Genomic DNA, 21,792 nt, shown 5'->3' on the forward strand with positions numbered 1-21,792 from the left:
GACAGTCCATTCATTCAGTGTATTCCCTGAATTAATATTTAACATGCAGCGGACAAGATTAGCATTAGAGGAAAAATGGATTAGGACAGAAAGATGAGTTGATTAGTTGTGTGTGTATATGTGGGTGTACAAATAAGCATATATAGGAATGATACAGCTGTAATAGGGTCCTAAAAATACTTGGATTATGATGGAGATAAATTCCTTAAGGGAAAGGAACCAAAGCATTAGATTTTTTTTTCCTGTGATGGTTTAATACATCTTTAAGTTTAAAAGAGATGAATTATGCAGATCAGGTCAGAGAAATAAAAATAATTATTGCTAAAACAACAATACATCCTTGGTGCCTTTTCCTCTGAGATACTGGCTTGGGATTTCTCTTTCTGTACAGGAAAGCGTAGCAGTGGTTTAAATTTCACCTGTGTGCTCAGAGTATTAGGACAGGAACAGCTACCCTGCATGCTCCAGTAAAGTCAAAGGCAGATCGGGTGGCTTCAGCTCAGATCATTCCCTAGCTAGAACCTTTCTGATAACACAGACATCAGATTTCCTAACTGCAAGAGATATTTTCTTAAAAACTGAAAACAGCTCATAAATTTACAATCCTGTCAATAAATTTACAATCCAATGACTCATTTGGAAAAAGGCTGTCTATCACAACATGACAGGGAATGAGTGGAAGCAGGACATGTACCTTAGTCCTCTTACTGTCTTGGGCATTCACCAGTTTCCCACGCTAGGACTCTACCTATAGGATACGTATGTTTGACACACAGCACAGAAACGTTACAGAGATGTCTTGTAAAGTTGCTGATACTGTTGCAGAAAGCTTGTTATAAACTACCCTAAATTTGCTCTGCATTCAATTCACAAAGTGAAAATGAATCTTCAAGGAAATGCAGCCCACAGCTGACTGCTTGGAAAGTGAATTTGAGGGGAGGGAGTCTGTTCTGTATGGAGCTAAACACACTCAGAATAATGGTGTAGGACACAGTGAATAACAGCAAAATAATTGGATATTGAAGGTGATGACACTAAGGATTCAATGTCACTTTAAATTAATATACACTGCTTGGTCAAAAAGTTGCACAAACCATCATCCTATGAAAGCACAAGGGTTACCTGTTCATTTTTTTGGGGTGGTGGTGGTGGTGTTTGTTTATTTGATGGGGTTTTTTGTGTTTGGTTTTTTGTTTGTTTGTTTGTTTTCCCCCCTAGAAGCAATATAAAAATCTTGAATTAACCTTGAACCTTTACAGGTCCTGTTACAGGCAGGGTCAGTACTGCTCAGACTAAGGCTGGTTCGGACAGTGCTTAGCCCATTTGTGTAAAATGATTTAGAAGTCTCAGTCTTTTCCTGAGCAGAGAGGTGTACAGAGAAGTATGCTTTTGACATACTTTAATAGCCTATACAGTAAACTCCTTTTTCAGCCGTATAGTTGATCGCTCCTGGTCAGAAGTGAAACAAATGGATGGGGCAGTTGTGTGGGGAGTACACAGAGTACAATATTTGTGGGGAGTACAATATTTGTGAGGAGCACAATATTTGTGGGGAGTACAATATTTGTGAGGAGCACAATATTTGTGGGGAGTACAATATTTGCCTTCTGCCATCTCTGTGCAGAGAAGACAGTCAGGGTTGTCAAGACTGGCTCCTTAGATCTTTAGATGCAATGCCAAGGGAAAAAAAACCTTAGTGGTTTTGCTGGAGAAGTCATCTAGGTTTTGTATCGTGAGGTGTGACATCTGGGTGATACTTCCTCTAGCCTTAGGCAGGTGAAGAGTGTTATTGCCCCCAAATAAACTCTGTGGTGGTCTGAAAACCCTTGAATACTGGGGCAGTTAACGGGACTGACAACAGCTTGAGTTCTTGCTTCAGCCCCAGCCAGCCCCGGACCTGCCCAGGTGAGCAGTGCCCCGGGGAACAGTGCCTGGGCCATCTCTCCTCTCGATGGCAGCCCTCCAAAAGGGGGCATGATCTGGTCAAAAATGGCCATTTCTAGCCCCAAGCTTAAAATCAATTGCAGGACCTGATTATCAGCAAGGTTTGGTTTCTTCTGGTCTGGGGTTATTCAGCTCATCTGCAAACGAAGCTGTAGGCGTTGGAGCTCACTGTTGCTCCAGAAGGGATGCGGGCAGGCAGACTGCAACTGGCCGCAATGGAAGAGAGCCCAGACCTGGGATATTATTCTTCTGTCCATGCCTCAGGTCATGGAGGCAGCTTGATTTCGTAGCATATTCAGAACTTCATCTCTGGAGTATTTATGAAGGCTGGATCATTAGCTCCAGTTGTCAGGAATATTTTAGTGCAGAAATACATCAGGCTACTCATAAATGGATGAAGACTTGCCAAACTTACTGCAAATTGGCCCCAGACAAACCAAAGGGTTGTATAGCACTTCTCTTGTAACCAGCACTAAGGAGTAAAGTTCTAGGTCTAATTAATAAAAACTTGAACAACTAATGTCCCCAGAGTGGTTAGCTTTCAAAGAACATTTAAAAGTTTTTGATTATTAAGAAAAAAGTTAAACAGATATAGAACAAGTGAAATCCAGGTTGGACATACATGCTGAAACTGCTCCATCAAAAACATAGCAGAAGATGGCCAAAGGTTTTAATGTTTACATGTTGCTCAGAACTGTGAAGTTCACTCTCTTGTCTCACTGTAGGAGACTTGAACACACAAAATCACAAATTTGCACATGGAAAAGAAATAAAAACTCCAAATCACTCAGAAAATATTAGTCATCTTTCCAGTCACATCAGCAGGCTTTGACTGAGTTGCCATATGACCTTTCTTCTGTCAAGTATCCAATGGATGGTGAAAAAAAACCCCTAAAAAATGGAACCTGTTTTTAGTTAATGTCTATAATGTTCTGTTGCATTACAAAGTTCTGAAGTAGGAGATCTCTGCTTCAAATAGTGTCCCAGGAATATCAATAGTATGACCTCCCTTGAACTGTATGATTCCCTAATCATTGGATAACACCATTGTTATAACATGTGCCAGGCATGTGCCATTGACCTGCCGCTTTGTGGCACAGCTCTGAGGGACCAGAAAACAAACAAATAAATTAATCATACCATTTATGGAGCCAAGCCATCCTCCATGGAGTAAAAGCTAATCAACTTCATAGCAATATGCAGTGCCCATGCACAATCAAACTGTTTAGTTCTTTATGAATTATTCAATGAGTCCTCCTGGCAGTTGGGTAAGTTAAGTTGTTTGTTTGCCTGGCTGCTCTTTCTCTTCTGCAGCAGTCCCCCCTCGCTGTCCAGATTCAACATTTCACGTTGTTTCCACAGAATCAGCGAGTGATGGACAGGCTGTGCTATCCTTGTGGCCAAGCAATGTTCTGCCAATTGATTTCTTTAAATGCAAAGCTTTTAATCGACTGCAGATTCTATTTTCCAATCTCTCTCCTCTCAAACTCCCTTCTGCTAATTTGCACTTTGTTCTTCTCCCATTTTCCTAATGACACAGCAGTTCAGACAGGAACTGTTTATTGATGTTGCTGCATTAGCAGGCAGACCAGATAAACCTTCTTGTGAATGTTGTTCAGGAGAACAACCATGTTTTTCTTCCTTTTCCAGGTTCAGATAAAAGCAGCTGAAAAAGTCAATACAAGACTAATAGCCCATTTATGGGAAATACAAAAAGAAGCCATTCCCTTTAAAAAATGTTTCCTTTTTTACTTTCTCATATTCTTGTCTGCAAAGCTTCCCCTATGTAACTCCCTAAATTTAGAACTCCAGCATCCCATTTCCTCTATGAAAGCTTCAGTGGTGTGATCCACCAATGGAGATGGACTTTCTTTTAATTACACGTTATATTTATCCATAATCCAATAGCATTTGTAACATGGACTCATTCTTAATCAAAACTAAGTAACCTGACTCTTAGACCTAATGTTTGTTCAAAGCTCAGCTGTAAGACGAGTCAAAGCTCAGTTGTAAGACCACTTCCACTTAAATTCTTCTGGAGGCAAAGATGACACCTTTCTGCAGCACTGAGCAAAATCAGTTAATATCCAATCTACTTTAAACACAGAAATTGCTGTGCTTTCTTTATTTCCAGTAATTTTTACCTAACAGCTTGGACATGAACATGAACATAAATGCCACTTGCAAAGACATTCTTGAGGCATGCAGTTGTAGTTCATTATATTTTTGCTGACCTGCAAGGATAGATTTGTCTTTATTTCAAGAATTCTGCATGACTCAGTGAAATTCACCCTCCAGAGCAGACAAAAATTTGGAATTTCAGATGCTACGCAAAAAGGAGGAAGCTCTACACAACTTTTGTGGAAACCCAACAAAAAGACTCAGAGAAATTGCAAGGAACCTCCCAGATAAAATCTCTGAAGCTCCTGGTGTTCCGCTGTAACTGCACTAGGCTCAAATGGAATAAGAAGTTCATAATCAGAAAGAAAATATATGGAAATGGTCATCAAGCAGTCAGGATAGTGTGATGGCTTGGTGGAGGATCACCAGTAGTGCTAAGAATCACCTGCTCTGTTGAAGTTAGGGAGCAAAGAACAGAACTGATAGAGACAAACATCCCCATCTTCTCTCCTTTCCTCTCCAGCTGACTTCTGCAACTCCTGCTCTCTCATGAAAATTCATCTCTGTGCTGGCACAGGGAGTGGTGGTGGGACTGAGGAGGGGCAGCTTTCATTCCTTTGATCTGAGGACTATTAGGTGCACATGTAATTCAGGCACTGCTGCCCTCTAAGCTCTGCCAATTTCCTAGGACTTCACTGGGATATTAAAAAAAATCTTGGCCAGCCCGTTCCAGCCACTGGTAGAAGACAATCTCCATCAGGAAGAAACCTACTGTGTCTCCAGAGACCCTGTCTTTCTTTGAGGCTGCTGCTTACAATGCCTGTAAGGCAAACACACATTAAGTCCAAGTTCCTTTGAAGGTGACTTCCACCTGTTTCTAAGAGTAGTCAAGAGCATTTTTGGATGATCTACTTCCTTGCTAGCTGAAGTTTAAGGCTACCTTATGCACACCATTGGTCAATGGGATTCAGTGGACACACAGCAACTTTGTTTCGTGTCCTAATCCTAGGAAGCAAAATGCATGAAGTGTTTTCCAAAACAGTGTCCACCTCTGACCTTTCTCTTCTGGCCTGTGCAGAAATGTCACTAAGGAACTAAGGACAGAAGCAACTCAGAGGCAAAACCATGCATGCTGGACACATTTTTTCATCTTAAACATTCCTTTTGGAAAGAGGTTCATCCAACTACATTTACAATTTGAGTATTTTTATAAGGCTGAATTAGACAGTCTTTTTATTGACCTAACTTGATTTTAAAACTAATTTTGCCTGAGGAAAGGCTGAATATAAACCAAGTAGGGATTTAAAAATTTGACCTAGAATGTTGAACTAATAGCTGACCTTCAAATTGCTCCTACATTACCCAGAGTTTACAGTCATCCTATGTTTCATTGGAAGGGTCATTTCCTGTAGGACTTACATCTAGTCATCTGACTTGTGACCTCTTGGATTAGATTTATGACCTTGCAAGGTCAGTCTTTAACTCCTTCTAGGCTGTTAAGTTGGAAAGAGGACACTGTATGTCATTAGAAAAGCAGTTTTCTCCAGTATGCTAATAAGGTTTTGGAATGACCTTTAATTCCAGTGTCACAAGACCCTACTGATTGCCAAACAATAGTTATCCCTACCTTTTCTTTATTTAGCAATAAGTAGATATACGCATTGAAGATAACAAAAATTTGCCAGTATTTGCAAACTTGGCAAACAGAATATAGTCATCTGCCTCCATGTCAAAGTATTTAAACAGAAAGACTTGATTTTCAGCTCTGCTAAGTATTAATAACTCCAACTGATCTCAATAGGAGCAGCAGAAAATCAACACACCTCAAAATTATGCCAGTAATGCATAACTACAGAAATATATGCTTTCTTTATGTGTTTGTATGTGTAATTTGTGTCTGTAATTTGTTAGGCAGGAATCATGTCTTTTCTTAATGTATCTAGAGTGTATAGTACAGTTTGACTTTGCTTTCTGGTAACAGTGAAAATAAATGCATAGAATAGATTCAGTCCTCACATACAGAGCTTTACTAGAGTGAAAATAAGAAAACACAAGATTTCTGTGGTTAAACATAAAATTCAATAGACCAACACAACAGGGATCAAAATTAAGCGCCATAAGCATGAGTTTTCTAAAGACTTCAGTTTCTGAGTTAGGCATCAAAAACAAGGGCTACATTTATTTAGAAACTCCCTCCAAACTTTGTGTGAAAAGATGAAGTAGCTCTCTTTAGAAGGAGTCCTCTTGGATGTCAATCCCCAGATGAGAACTCCAAACATCTGCATGGTCACCTGTGTTACAGCCTGAGAACTATTAGACAAAATTAGACTTAGTTGTGTTTCTTTTGCCTGTCTTTCAGATCCCACAAGGCTACGAGCCTTCCGCTGTAATGGCCGTTCTTGCAACCCTCCAGTGGGAAACCTTGCAACAGGGAGGACACCAGTCACTCTCACCACGTGTGGCCAGAACAGTACAGAACTGTACTGCTTCTACCCAGACCAGAATCTCCTCCATCAGGTCTCCCATGGCTGCGGGCATCCTCGCTGCACCAAATGTAATGCCAACCAGCCTGATAACTCGCATCTCCCTGCTGACATGACAGATGATTTCTTTGCAAACCCCATCTCCTGGTGGCAGTCTGCCCAAGGCGTACACAGGGAAGAAATCAGACTGGACTTTGAAACAGAATTCTACCTGACCCATGTCATTGCTGTGTTCAAATCACCTCGCCCAGCTGCGATGGTGTTGGAAAGATCCCAGGACTATGGGCAAACTTGGAGGCCCTACAAGTATTTCTCTGTCAACTGTACAGCGACTTTTGGGCTCCAGGATGATGTCATTGAGGAGAGCTCCATGTGCACTTCCAGGTATTCAGATGCAGTGCCCTGCACCAGAGGAGAGGTAAGCAATAACTGAAGTTTGGACTAAGTTTAATGTCAAACAACTGAAGACTGGCTGAAAATCAGAGAGTATGTGCTCAAAGAGATACTGTGCATATAAATTAAGAAAGGTAGCCCATCCCCAAAGGCTTTGTGTTAAGAAAATAAAGGGGAAGAAGAAGAGAAATTATATACCGATGAAAATGTATGGAAATGCTTTAATAAATTTCTTTTATGAGAATTGCACAGGATAGGATTAACATTGCCTAATTTTACATTGCAGATGCCAATAACTGAACTAGAATTCCAACAAAATAGACATAGGGAAATACACATTTGTAGAGTCTGATTTATCCAGACTGTGTTCCTACTTTAGGATGACATGAACTGCACGGTCTTTCTTTTTCTTCGCCATATAAAAAGTCCTAGATGATTGGATGACTTTTAAATACATCCTTTCCATAAGTTTAATATAACTTTTCTTGCTGTGGGTGACCCCTCTGGTTGTATCAGGCTGCGGGCTCCAGAAATGAAACTGTTTAGAAACAGGAAGTGGAAGTGAGCAGCCAAGTTTTGGTCGTCAGCAGTAGGAAAAGGACCTCCCTTGGTGTGAACATTCTGATGTGCTATTAAACATATGCAGAAGGCTTTCTTTTAAAACGAATGTACAATTGCTCTGATAAATTCTTCTGACAACATTAACAACTGCTTAATAATCAGATACTTAGTTATAACCCTTTTCATTCATGAATCTTGAAACAGTTTAGATGGGAAAGATGGTAAATATCATTGGTATCATTTTACAGAGGAGAGGCAGAAAGGGAGATTATAAGACATTCCTATAGTCACAACAGGGGCTGGAGTCCTTTCACTTCCTTCTCTCTTCCTTAGAGAAGTCACAATGCTCTTGGTTTCCCTGTCTTGAAGTGATCATGCAGGTTTGGCAGTAATACTTTGCTGCAAATTAAGCTCAGGAGTGAGGTGAATGGTCCAGATAGGCTTCAAAACCCACAGTGGTTTCAGCAGTGCACTTCAGAATGCACTCGAGAGAAAATAAACTATTGTACTATACTTGAGGAAGGGGAACAGCAGTAAGGAGAGACTGAGTTCATCTTTGCACAACAGGCTGGGAAATATCTGCATATTGGAAATCTGGAGCAGATCATCTGACTACAAAACTGTCTTGTTCCTGGAGTAGTAATTATGCTGGTCAGTTATCATGATACATTTAAGTCAAATACATCCAAATGTCTTCTGTAGAGAGATTACAGTTTGCCACGTCAATACAGAATCTAGGCAACTAATAAAGTTTTCCACTCTTGTGTGCCTTCCAATCAAAAATCTGGAAGTACTTTGCAAGATCCATTTAATGATCTTCAGCACACATATAGGGGTCCTGTTGCCATTTCACAGACGGGGAAAGAGCAGCACAAAAAGGTGAAGTGTTTTGTGGTAAAACAGGAAAATTCTGGTTGAGTAAGGAACAGAATATAGGGTCTGAGGAAAATGCCTTGGCTTTAAATGCAAAACAACTCTTCCTTCTCTAGTACAGTATCCCCCATTGCCCTGCACTATGTTGGCTTTTGTGCTTACTTAACCTTGGGGAATATCATTAAGACCATGTGTTGCTGCTACAACAAATCTGAGAAGTGGATGGCAGAAAATCAGATAATAAAACATTCATCCAACACAAGTCTTTGTATTACAAGTATCAAAATGATTCTGTCAACTTGGGCAGCAACTACACTGAAAATGTGTATGCTTAATCAATCTACACTGTGGTAGCAGATAGAAAACAATACAGTCATATATTTACAGGTCATACCCTTGCAGATCCCAAATATTTTCATGAACTGTTACATGAATTGAATACATACAGAGGTCACTTCCTCCACAGGACAGAGAGCTGAAGCTGTAAAGCAGCACAAAGGAGTATGTATGGTGACTTAACAGAGAACAAGGCAAATATTATTTCACAGCACATTAACCCCAAAGGATTCTGAAGTTCTGAACAGACTTTACAGAGATCTCCTAATCAATCCATGAAATGTCACTATGGCAAGGGTGCAAAAGCATCAGGCTTTTCAGGTCAGCAATATGATGCAGCAGATTCTTTTGTGAATGAAAATAAAGGAAGGCAGAGTGTAGTCATTTTAAGTGACACCTGATCAGATTTGCCTGAGTGACACTGCTACTCTTACTACAAGTCTCACAGGAGCTTTGCCCACGTACCTCAGAACTGCAATTTTACACCTTATTTTAAAGATGTCACAAATGTCAGCAGGGCATCCCCTCAAGCACTGACTCACAACTGACTTGGAAGGAAGCTGATGGAATCCCCACTACTACTTTCTGCAGCCTTCTCTGCTGCTTTTTCCCCTCCACCCTGACCTATCCAATTACTGATTCTGGCTAAGCCTTGGATTGCTGAGGAGCTCACATCACAAGCTGACAACATTTCTGAAATGATCAAAACCATTCCAACTTAAATGCTAATTAATGCTCTAAGATAAATGCCAATTTTCTCTACTGAGGGGGTTGAAGCACTGCATGACACTCAGGTTTTTCTTGGGCATTGTCCTATTCACTTGGAGAAGAGACACAAAGTCCTTTTTAACAGGGCACAAAAGGAATCTTCATAATGTCTCTTTTGCAGTTTTCTTTTACTCCAGCATTTACTGAATCCCTTACTCCTGTTCAGATCCAGAGTATTTCTGCAGCTAGAATCTATCTATCTGAGATCCTAGATCCCCCCATCTTAATTCTTCTGGCAATAAAGTTGCTTTATTTATGATTTCTGGTCTAGGAGGAGGAGCAATTTATTCCCTGCCAATTGCCTACATATCATATGAAGCACCACAAAATCAACACCTAACTTCCTATACTTAAAAACACCTATCAGTGAAAATCCTCCACTAACATGTCTTAAGTCCTGACTGGCCTGTTAAGTACCCTATGTTTTGCCTGTTGACTTCTATCACTATAAGAAATTATATATTAAATGGGAAACAAGTACTTCTAATCTTTATCCTATTTTTAAGGGAGAATAGTTACTCCTATGCTCATCAGCTTTGGTACACCAACCTCCAACGTAATATCATGAACTAAAACCAACCCCACCTTTTTAAGGTTTGTTCATCTACTTAAGTGCATCTACAGGCAATGCTTGCATGGAGTCTTATGCATCAACTGAGACCTTTTTTACCTTCTTGTCCATCCATCTGCTTTTCTAATTTAAAAACTCTCTACTACATAGCCATGGAGCCTCAAAGGAGCCTTCAGGTTAGCTAGTATAAATCAAAACTCTGACCCAAACAAAAGGAGAAATTACCGCAATGTTGTATCAGACATTAGTGTGACTTACAATTCAAACATCATATGGGGGAAACAGGGACCCAAATGTTTCAACCTGCACTCAAGGATCTGAGAGATTAAAAGCACATTTTTAATAAACTAGAATATTGGGAAATGAAAACAAATGTTCTCCTCCACCAAAGATGATGTTTGCATGAAAGGAAGACATTAGCATGCAAAGTGAGTTAGAACACTGACCTGCTTATAACCACCAGACCCAAACGGAGACCCTTCCCCTGTTGGGTCTAGCTAGTGGAAGGGAGTCTTGAATCAAAGGCTGGTTCATTTATGTGAATGTCTGTGTGACAGATGACACCAATGAAGTGTGATATAATAAACCCATTACTGGAATTCACTGGGGGCTGGAAGAATTGTGTATGCCTGAATTAAGTAACTGGTTTCTATGGCAACATGTTAAGTGTGCCTTGCGCAGAAGACCTGTTCATTCTACATTTTGTATCCTGTGGTGACCTTTTTAGGGACACAAGTCCCCAGCAGTGCCTTTTGTCAAAGATGAGTGGACTCGCCTGGTAGCTAAAAGACTTTTAATCACTCCTCATTCACTCTGTGAATGCCAGATCAAGACATCTTGTGATGGGATGCAGTTCTGTCTGCTTCAAAAGCCACCAGGTTGTTCAGATAGAAGCCACAGCCAACCCAGTGGAAGGCCTTTTTCTCTGCACTGACACTGAAGACCTCTGCTGCCTTTCTCCATCTACAGGGATTGCCTGACCAACAGTTGTGGCAGAGAGGGACCACTTGCATGCAGACACCAAGCCAGGCCAGGGGTCTGTGTGGAATGTATGTGATCCTGTTCTAAGGACCTACATTTTTTGCTGTCTTTTCTCAGGCTTTTCTTTTTCTGTATTCATGCCAAACCTTTTGATAAACAAAGGAGGATCACCCACACACACACACATACCTCATTAAGTGGCAACATCAATAATTCAAGAGGTGACCACTGAGGCTTCAGTGGCTTCTTAAAGGTCTGATATCATATGGCAGTGGGGTCACTGAAAAGAAACATGCTCAGCATATCACAAGGTTGAATTCCTAGTAGCAAAGATGCAAGGGCAGGGTCTTGCACTGCAGTGAATTGTACAACAGTCATCAGGACTGGCCTCTCAAAGTTGTGTGATGCTTGGGTTATGCTGGCTTCCAGCCGGAAAGGATTCCAGGAGGGATTAGTCACTAGTGAAGGTAAGTGCACGAATGTTATGACTAGGGCTGTCTGTTCAGCATTTCGTTTAATATGAACTGTAGAGGAGACAGAATGCAGAGGCAAGTTGAGAGGAAGCAGTTAACACCAGCAGTGTAAACAAGCAGATAGTACTGCCAGGCCCTGCTTCCCTGGAGGAAGAATTAAGGGGCTCAAGGATTTGTCTCTGAAGGGAATTTGAACTGACGAGACCAATCCAGCATTCCCATCCCTGGCAAGTGAACTTCAGGAGGTCACCAAGTGTCCTACTCTGACCCGGTTTGTAATGAGCCATTTCAGAGGCATTTGGAACCTCATAAACCAGCCAGAAAGAGACAGTAGAGTTTTTCTGAGCATTGCTTCTGCATTGCCTGAACATACAAGGCAGCAGATACCAAATGAATTTTTCTTCTCACCCTGTTTTATAAAACCTTAGTGGAGTGGGAACCATGACTTTTTTTTTTTCCAAGTCTCAACAGAGAAAAAATTCTTGTCTAAAACGCTATGAATCTTAGAGATTCATTGCTGTAATTTTCAAACTCCAGGCAAAAGAACACTTAACTGCTTGCTCTGCAGTTGTCCACACGTCACTGTCATGGTAAGACTATACACTTAGCTAAGTCTGTTCATGTGTAAGATTTCAGCCAAGACCTAGAGATGTAAGTGGCTCCACTTGTAAGAAATGGATGCTCTCCCATGAGAATACAGCTTGGTTGACATTGGTTGATATTGACAGTGATGGGTTGTTTTAACTTTCCCTGACAATTCAGCAGACAGAGTGAAATGAGTCTCCTTGTTCTCAATCCAGTTCCTAGTTGGGCTGTCTGCATCACAGAACTCCTTATGCAGCCCTTTGCCATTTCAGAGCAAGTATCATTCCTCATAATAAAAAAGGACACTGCACTTTGTGGGAGCATGGAAATGTTCTCACATCCTCACGTAAGGAGGAAGGAATTTTGTCCATTCCCTGTATACAGACTGCAAACTGAAGGGTTTTTGTGCCAAATAGTCTAGATTTTGTATTCCAACTACATTACCTGGCTTGATAGAAGATACAAACCTTGCCTTTCTACACAGATGTAGAGATTTACATCTGTGGATAACCTGAACCTACAGAATACATTTTGTCAAAAGTCTGCATGTCTCCTCAGATTTGTCTGCCTCTACCTTCAATTGTGCAGTCTTTTCCCATCATCATATCGGCAGCAATGCCAAATATTAATATTAATGCCACACTGACTGGATTACTGGAATAACCTCAAAGCAAATGCAAATTGAAGGGACATTGACCCTTTCTGTTTTGGAAAACACAGAATGAATTCAAGATGCCACTGTCTTGGTAGTAGCTGAGTTTACCCAGATCAGAGAAATTTAAAAAAATCAAATGCATAATTATTTCTTTAACAAACTATAATATTCTATACTGGCTTACAAGTTTTATTCTCCGGAAGGACAGAAAAGCAATGGATCTTGACTAAAAAACACTATTCTGTGAATCATCAGAATGGGCCTTCTAATAGCTAAAGGAGTAGCTAGACTTTCTTCATGCTCTGAAAGTATTGGAAAACAGGAAAAAGACTTCTTAGTAAAGACTATTGTACCACAATATGGAAGAATTAATTTTAGTCAAGGGCCTCCATCAAATAAATCAGAGGATATTTTCTGAGACAATTGTTTACTATTCCTTTAAGAACAAAATCAACTCACATGAAAATCTCTTAATGAAGAGGATTTAGGACTGAGGAGAGTTTTTATTGCAGCTTCCTTCTGATGGGCCTAGTGTAAGCACACAGACATTCTTGATCTCGTTAACCTGATTGTGTGCAACATGATCAACATAGCTTAAGGATGATTTGTAACATCAAATTCTTGTTCTGCACAAGGATCTTCTTTTGTAGGAGGCCATGCATTGGCACTGCCGTCCATTTATGACTCATTCCTTGACCTTAGGCTATGAGTTTGCAAGGGGGAACCTTTGTTTTGTCCACATCTTTTCTGACTAATACTGGCTGGAAGATCAGGTTAAGAAAACAGAATTATCTGCATCAAGAATGGAGAAGCAAAACATATGGCAAGAAATCAAAAATCTGAGACACTGTCTCCGAAATGAAGATGACCTCTTGATTGGCGATAAAACATCACCCCCTGTGAAGCTGTGCCAACTTGTGTACAGCAAAACCATTCCTCTAAGAGTAGCTACCTTCTTTAGCTTTGCACACTTACAGCATTCTCCAGACTTCCTTGCTCTTAGAAAAGTCAGGAGAGGACAGAGTAGTGACCATCTTTTTGAGGCGCAGCTGACTGACTTTTGAAAATGAGAATGACAAATATGCGCTTGATAGCAGATATGCAGATAAGCATGAATGTCCTACTCAGCATTCAGCTCCAGTGTCAGCTCCTGATTATAAGGGAAACTCAGGATCTAATATGTATTTCCGCAAAGAGTTGAGACTATAGAGGTGCTGAATACCCTCAACTTCCACCCAATCCAATGGAAGCAGAAAGATTTCTAAGGTGTCCCTTACCAGACTTAATTGCCATCAGATTTTCTTCTGCAGCTCTGCATATGCTACTTTTATGAAAGCTGCACACTGATGTTTAGAGAAACAACTGAGAGATTTCAGAGCAGTCTGTTACAGCAAAAAAAGAACAGAGCTTCCACAGAGCTTGATACCAGATAGAGATTAGATGACACATAGCTTTACAGTGAACATTATGGGAACCTCTTTTCAGAGCTTGCATCTTAATGATAACAACACACTTCTTCATTACACACTCTTCATGTCTTTTACATTACTATAATGGAAAACTGCAAATTTGCACAGTATCTTTGGGAAATGAAAAATGAATCCTATTTCTGCCTTTCTGCAAAAGGCAGAAGTCAAACATCTATCAATGCTTATAAATATCTAAAGGGTAGGTGTCAAGAGGATGGGGCCAGACTCTTTTCAGTGGTGCCCAGCGACAGGACAAGGGGCAATGGGCACAAATGGGAACACACGAAGTTCCATCTCAGTATGAGGAAAAACTTCTTCACTCTGAGGAAGATAAAGCACTGGAACAGGCTGTCCAGAGAGGCTGTGGAGTCTTCTTCTCTGGAGATATTCAAAACCCGCCTGCACGCGATCCCATGCAACCTGCTTGAGGTGATCCTGCTTTAGCAGAGGGGTTGGCCTAGATGATCTCCAGAGGTCCCTTCCAACCCCTACCATTCTGTGATTCCATGATCTGTATAGAAGGAATATGCTTCATAGGCTTCAGAAACACACACCTTGTGAACTACGAAAAAAGGAACAAATAACACAGGGAAAAGATGGAGTATCTCTTCCCTAGCTCGTGAATCTAGGACTTCACTAATACTTAGATCCATTTCTAATCTAATGTTTAAAACATTTATACAGAAATGGTTGAGGCTGCCAAACTCGTATCTTTTACCTATTATTACTTAAATTACATGTATTGAAAATCCATCTCTAGGGATTCTCAGAGAATTTTACAGATATAAATTTATTAATCTTGTTCCCATTCCATGAAGTACTTGAATACCTGTTTAAAAAAAAAAAAAAAAAGTAAGCAGGACATTCAACAGACTTCTCCTATTCCTACTGAATTCACTGGCAATCCAGAACAGCGTAAGGCTTAAGTTACTTGCTGAATGTTATACTGAACAATTGCGCTGGGGCTTTGAACAAATAGTTGCATTCTCAACTCTGTATTTTGATCACAGTGACATCTCTTTCTTTTTTACAGAAATAAAATTCTTCCCTGTACCATATAGAATTATCAACCTAAATATACAACCACCACCAATCTGTCTCCTAATTTGGATTCATTTTTTCTTAGGGAACCATAAACCCAAATACAGTCATTTAAAATATAATCATGTATTTTGAGCACAGAAAAATGTTTAGTGGTTTGATTTTGGGGTTTTTTAGGTAAATTATGCATTTATGGAAAAATAATTCAGGGCATGTAGATCTGTTTTAAAAATTCATCCCATTCTACAATTATTTGAATCAATACACATAGTAGACTAATAAGTGTAACTTATGGATTTTAACATACTGCTCTTGACAGTAGGGCGACACATATGTTAAGGGAGATCTAATGACTGGCACTTTAATGTGAGAAGAAATATCCAATCAAATATTAAAAATGAGCCAAGAGATGGCGATTACATTATACTCTTCCTTGTGCTCAAGAGTTTTAACCACCAATATTTCAAGGAGAATGTGTCCTCCAGAAGGGAAGAGAGAAGAAAATTCCATTTTCCAGTTTTATGCATATATAAAATAATGCTGCTAAACTGATTTAAATACGAAATAAAACTATGCTACCTCTGTGTAAAAGGCAGCTCACCTAAAACTACTTATATTGGCACAACATCTCTGTTTTGACTGCTGATACAAAATGTCTTTGTTTAAGTAAGTCCTCCATATCTTTGATTTTTTCAAAGTTAAGGAAGGCTAATTCCTCAGTGGTTGTTGAATCCAAGAACATATAAATGCCACTCCCAAAAAACTTCACTAGTGTTATGTCACCCAAATGAGATCTTTAACACTTAACAAGTCTTGCCTTGGGAGAGATAAGGACAAACAAATCCAGTCTCTCCACTGAGCTTATTCCGGACAGAAATGTGTCATGAATTAATTATACAAGCAAAATCTTGTACCTCAACTGGAGTGGAATACCGTTTTTTCTTAAAAGGATGCCACAGTCCCTATGGGACATCCGAGCTATTAACATCTCTACTCAAAAATAATGTTCAGAGTTCTAAGGGGATATGGAAAATGCCAAAGCTCTCAAGAAATGCAAGGACAGAAATGAAAATATTTGCAAAACAATAAACCCACAGGGAACCAAACCTTTTCCAAGCTGTCAAGCAAATGAACAAAAACCAATACAGCTTCATGAAAGCAAATGGCTCTATGCTGAGAGAAGAGCACTCAGCAGCTGTTCTTTTGCCTAAAGAACTCAGTGTTATCTGGATGCCAGTTAAGACATGGGGAGGATGGATAATTGACTTGAGATCCCAAAACATGAATCCATCTCTTTAAACTTATCATACTGTATACAAAATAGGTTTCTAGTAGTGCACTACAATACACAAGATTTCCTTCACAGTTAACATAGCACAATGCAAGACTATTGTCAAGCAGAAGTATAATGCCAGAGACATAGAGTAAAAAGAGACACTTTGGCCATTATCTAGTAATTTCTTTCAGAGAGGCCCAGTAAAAACTCTTGTTCTTCACCTCATTCACCCTTCCTCTCTGTCTCCTGTGAGGGAATCCATAGCTGTTTACAACTGGGATCTCTGGGGCACAGAAACATTAAGCCTCTTGCCCAGCCTTGTATAAGGAGGTCACTGGCAGGACCAGTGCAGATCTTGCAGAAGCTAATGACATATTGATTACCTTTTTTCAGATGTCTTGTCCTGGAGCAAAGTATGCATTTATGTTCTCAAGCCAGTGATCTGTTAGGTATCCTCTGGAGAGCAATCCTGAAAGGAGATACCATATATATTAGAGAAGCCATACACAAGAAAGCTATGTGAGAATGGAGTTTGTAAAAACCAGTAACTGAACGGACTGCTTTACCCTTGGCTACTCTGTTTTCTGCCAATTTAAAACAGTTTCACAAGGACTTTTAACCATTAATATCCCAGTAGTTTTAGTTTTTAACCCTACTTTGAAATCTCTGAGCTTACCAGGCTCTGCAGAACAATTCCATCCAGTTTACTGCCTTGGTGTCAGATTAATTGACCACGTGGGAGGAAGATGTGTGTGTCTGTACACAGCCAGGTGCTCAGGACTCTGAGAAACTACTCCACCTCTTAGTGGTCCACAGGGGACTAGGAAGAAGGAGAGAGGGTTCGTAAAACTGGTTTCCACTAAAAAGATCAGACCATCCTGGATTAGAGGAACTGGACAGAGGAGATTTGGTCTTTGTCCTGTGACTCCATCAATAAGGGGAATGCTGGGCACCTGGACAAAACAGAATGGGCCATTTGCTTATGGCTCAATTGACTGGGGGAATGCAGACATTGGGGTGGAAAGGCCTGGGCTATTTTGTCATGGCTTCATTGGTCAGGGGAATGTAGGCACCTGCATTGCACAGCCTGGGCAATCTGCCCATAGCTCTATCGAACAAGGAAATATGGGCACTTCTGATCTCACCAAACAGGGCTGTTTGCAACTTTGTAAGTAGCTGACAGTATAAGGGAAGGGAACCAAAAGAAAAAAGAACACAGCTAACCAAACAGAAAATTCTGTGGACAGGTGGGAAGTGTACCACTGCCTTTGCTGTGGTAGTGCCAGGTGTAGCTCTGTGTGAAGCCTGGCAGCTGATTCTGTTAGTTTAAAAGAGTTTATCTCCCAATGTGCCATCAACATGCAACAGAATTATCTTCCAGGCACGTACCACAAGCTCTTTTCTGGCTTCTGCAAGCAAAAGGAGCAAAAGTATTTTACATGCTGCAAGTATTTAAATTGGTCAGTTCACTAGAAAGAAAGAAAAAGAAAAACACAGAGAGAGAGATAGAGGGAATCCCTATGGAAACAAACTTTTCACTCCTCTAACAGAGTTAGCCAGACAGACACTGTCACCACTTATAAAGCAGGGCCAAAGAACCCTGAGGGCAAGTCCCTCTTCTATGATGGAAAAACTCGAGCAGAGGAGAAAATAGCTCTCAAATTTGAGTTAGCATATCCATAGAGAACATCTAAGCCTGGGAACGAATGCATCCAGCTGTGTAGGTCACTGGCATGGACTGTGGTACAGCCGTCCATTGTCAACCTCTCCCCAAAAGCAACAGAAACAAACACACCCTGAGAGATACAGAAGGGTAGAGCAGTGCATGAGCTAAAATACAACATGTCCCTTTAGTCAATGTTAAACGTTAAATTAAAACTGTGATACTCAAAACCAAACTGTTGCTGTTCTGGAGAACTATCAAACAGCATAAAAGCTGTGACAGAAGAGTAACAAGCCGCAGGCAGTCAGTAGGCACAAAGTGCCTTTGGTCCTGCAAGCTCACTGCAGTGTAGCTACTTTCTTCCCCGAATTAATAAACCATCTGGCTTTTTTTGAAGACAGGGTTCTCTCAATGCTTACTCACCCTAAGCCAAGCTGTGTTTTCTAGCACATAGTTCAAGTGACCAAGCCCAAAGTCTCATCACAGTTTCCATTTCTTTCACAGATCCCCTCAGTGCCTTAGTTTACCAGACTCTAGAACTCATGCTAAAGCCACATTCCTAAAATGCTTTGAGAAATTTGGGTGTCATTAATACTGCATTTATGCCAATAAAACTTGGATTTCTCTAAGTGACACTGTTGTCACTTGGCTCAGAAACACAAGGAAGTAACTAGCGCTTGACAAGTTATCACGTATTGGCTTAACTGCAAGAAGTGACTGGGCTCAGTAACCCCAGGGAGAGATATTTAAACTAAGGCATTTCCTATCTCACATCTGAAATGGGATGAAAGCAGGTACACAGTCACTTGCTGTGGCTTGGCCAGCTTGTGGTAACTCAGCTGTGATGTTCTGGGATCAGTCACAGCCCCACAACTGATTATGCAGAGTCTTCTAAATAAGAACTATTACTTCTTCCTGAACATTGCCTTGGAATGTTTCCTGTGTATGCAGAGTCCTATATCTATTCTTGGATGTGTATCTTCTGTCTTTCAGGTGATTTATCGTGCCTTAAGTCCAGCTAACAAGATCGAAGACCCCTATAGTCCTGAGGCTCAAGATCTCCTGAAACTCACCAACCTCCGCCTCCTTTTGTTAAAAAGACAGGAATGTCCATGCCATGGTTCGGAATTGGTAGAGAAACCTCAGAGATTTGCCCACTATGCTATTTATGACCTGATCATCCGGGGAAGCTGCTTTTGCAATGGGCACGCAGAGGAATGCGAGCTTGCCAACAGCACAGGAGTCATGGAGAACGTGGTGAGTTCTAGACATTCACTAACTAGACTTGTTAGCCACTTGTGCTTTCTCAGCCTAACCACACATTTTGTGTGTGATCCTGTCCAAGTCTCCCTAAGACTATCTAAAAAAGGGCAGCACTGTCAATCCACATTCATGAAACCTAAACCACTCTGGAAAAAGATTTCCTATAACCGTTGCTGCAGTTTCATATGTATTAATTGCATTGCTAGAGATGGGTCCTTCTAAAAAGTCTGGACCTCAAAATACCTATAAATTGTGAAGGGGCTTTATAATTGGAACAGAGATCCAGTCCCAAATATTGTGAATGAAATCTCCTACCTATATGCCTGCACAGAACTGAACTAATATCTTTGATGCAAAGTCTGCCCGGACGAGAATTTCAGCATCAGATCTTGAATCTCAGATTTTCTGAGTTTGTGAGACATAAGCAGTTCTGTCATACTTACAGTTTCAGCCTTTACTTTTTCATCCTTCTGTATTTTTGTTACTTTCACTACACAGATAGCAGTGTTCAGGATGTGAAAATAATTTCCACTTCCCCCCTCTTTTACCCATTCAGCTTAAAATAAGTTAGAATAGGGTTTTTTTAAAAGCCAAACCTTGTAGGAACATTATTCTGTAGTACTATGACTAGCCCCTCCCTTTTCAGTCTTTTATCTGCATTTGACCCTGGATGTGCAGATGTGAGTTGCGTTTGTATGCATACTCAGAAGTTGTGATTCAGGGGGAATGACTGCTCTCTCCATTTTGATTTAGCTGCAAGTATTATACAGAAGAACTCAATAACAGTCACAGGGAAATGTTGCTAACCAAATAGCCAGGTACATCTAAACACATACATCACAGAGAGAATTCAAGTCACTTTAAACTATTCAATGGCTCCACTGGTTCCAGAAGGCTGTCTGTCTCTCTAATGGGTTCTGAACACCAAAATAACCCTTATAACTTTAGTCCTTGATGAACTCTGACTTAACAGACTCAAGAAATACATCCTCAGCTCATTTCTGTCCCTTCAGATATATGGTACCCTTGACATTTTGGTTTATATTCTTCTGGAATGTGTATTCCTTGACTTCCTTTCAACTTTTCTAGGTTCAGAGGTAGATACTGTAAGATAATTAGAACTGTATGAGTTTCACAATATTTGCAAAATCATTTCTGAATCAGTTCCATCTGTGGTATAAATCTAAGATTCAGCTACAGTATTCCAGCACTAGGTGATACGATCAGATTCCATTAAATATAAACATAGGCTCACTTAATACATAACTGTGTGGAGAAAAGCTGTTTATTGCAAACTGCTAAATATACACATAGTGAAACCAAATAGATGAATAACTTGCTAAATGAATACAGCTGGTAGAAGAATAAACACTCTGCCCATCAGAAAAGGAAAACACAATATTGTGTATATTACTGGCATAACCATTGTAAACTATGACTGGATTTTTTTCCCACTAGTCACAAGGGAATAGAATCTTTTTGTGCCATCAATGACTTCATGGGGCAGAAGGGGAAATAGTTTTGATGAAATGCACTTCATGAGTGACTCATGTCCCTGGAGACAAGAGGGTGGATGCATCACATCATTCACACAGGCACAGATATTAGCAAGTCTTTCCCTAAACAGGGATTCAAACGCAGCAGTGGGAAAAGTGAGAAAAGTCTCCCAGAGCTTTAACTATCTCTAGAATCCTAGATGAGAGCTGGAAAAGACCATAAGTGAGCTGGTCTGAGTCCTCACATAAAGGCATGGTCCAGCATACCTAAGCCATGAATGCATCTTGAACATTTTTTGAAAATCTCTGATGAAGGGGATTCAACAGCAACCCTCAGTAGCTGTTCCCATTTTGACATTTTGAAAGCTCTTCTTTAGTGCCTGCCTAAATAATCTCTGCTGCAATTAAGGAGATTCTTTCTTGTCCTCTCTCCTGCAATGATCATGGAGAGCAGTTGATCCTCATTCTGTAGATATAATTGGAAGATTCTTACTGTATCCTTTCTTAGTTTTGGGGGTTTTGTAGTAACCAGACAAGTGTGAAATCTTCAGCAGTCAAAATTTAAAATTCTACTCCCAGGTCATACAAGTCCGGAGTAAAGATGATCATGCTATTTTGCTCCTCTTTTCTGTGCTTTAGTCATTACACTCTAGCTCTTTCTCAAATGAAAATCCACTCCTGGAAGAGCCAGGTTCCTGGATTCTTTTACTTTTTATCTGATACTTACCGATGATGATATTGTAGTGGTGAAGGGAGAGTTCACATAGGTACAGATCTCAGGATTTGGTTTACATAATTGGCATGAGGAAGTTTATATAAGTGTATATCTTTGCATCTTAC

The 21,792-nt window shown here is 40.3% G+C and overlaps 1 protein-coding gene across 2 annotated transcripts in view; it reads left to right on the plus strand.

The window, feature by feature from the left end:
* Positions 1-21,792, plus strand: part of LOC104640244 (netrin-4) — a 53,605-nt gene that overhangs the window by 1,355 nt on the left and 30,458 nt on the right. For both annotated transcript variants that reach the window (XM_010308548.2, XM_075762142.1), the window contains exons 2-3: positions 6,425-6,966; positions 19,187-19,450. In XM_010308548.2, coding sequence (XP_010306850.2) covers positions 6,425-6,966; positions 19,187-19,450 — 806 coding nt within the window. The remainder of the gene's footprint in view (positions 1-6,424; positions 6,967-19,186; positions 19,451-21,792) is intronic.

The sequence above is a fragment of the Balearica regulorum genome, chromosome 10 (genome assembly GCF_011004875.1).
Source record: "Balearica regulorum gibbericeps isolate bBalReg1 chromosome 10, bBalReg1.pri, whole genome shotgun sequence".
Lineage (NCBI taxonomy): Eukaryota > Metazoa > Chordata > Aves > Gruiformes > Gruidae > Balearica > Balearica regulorum.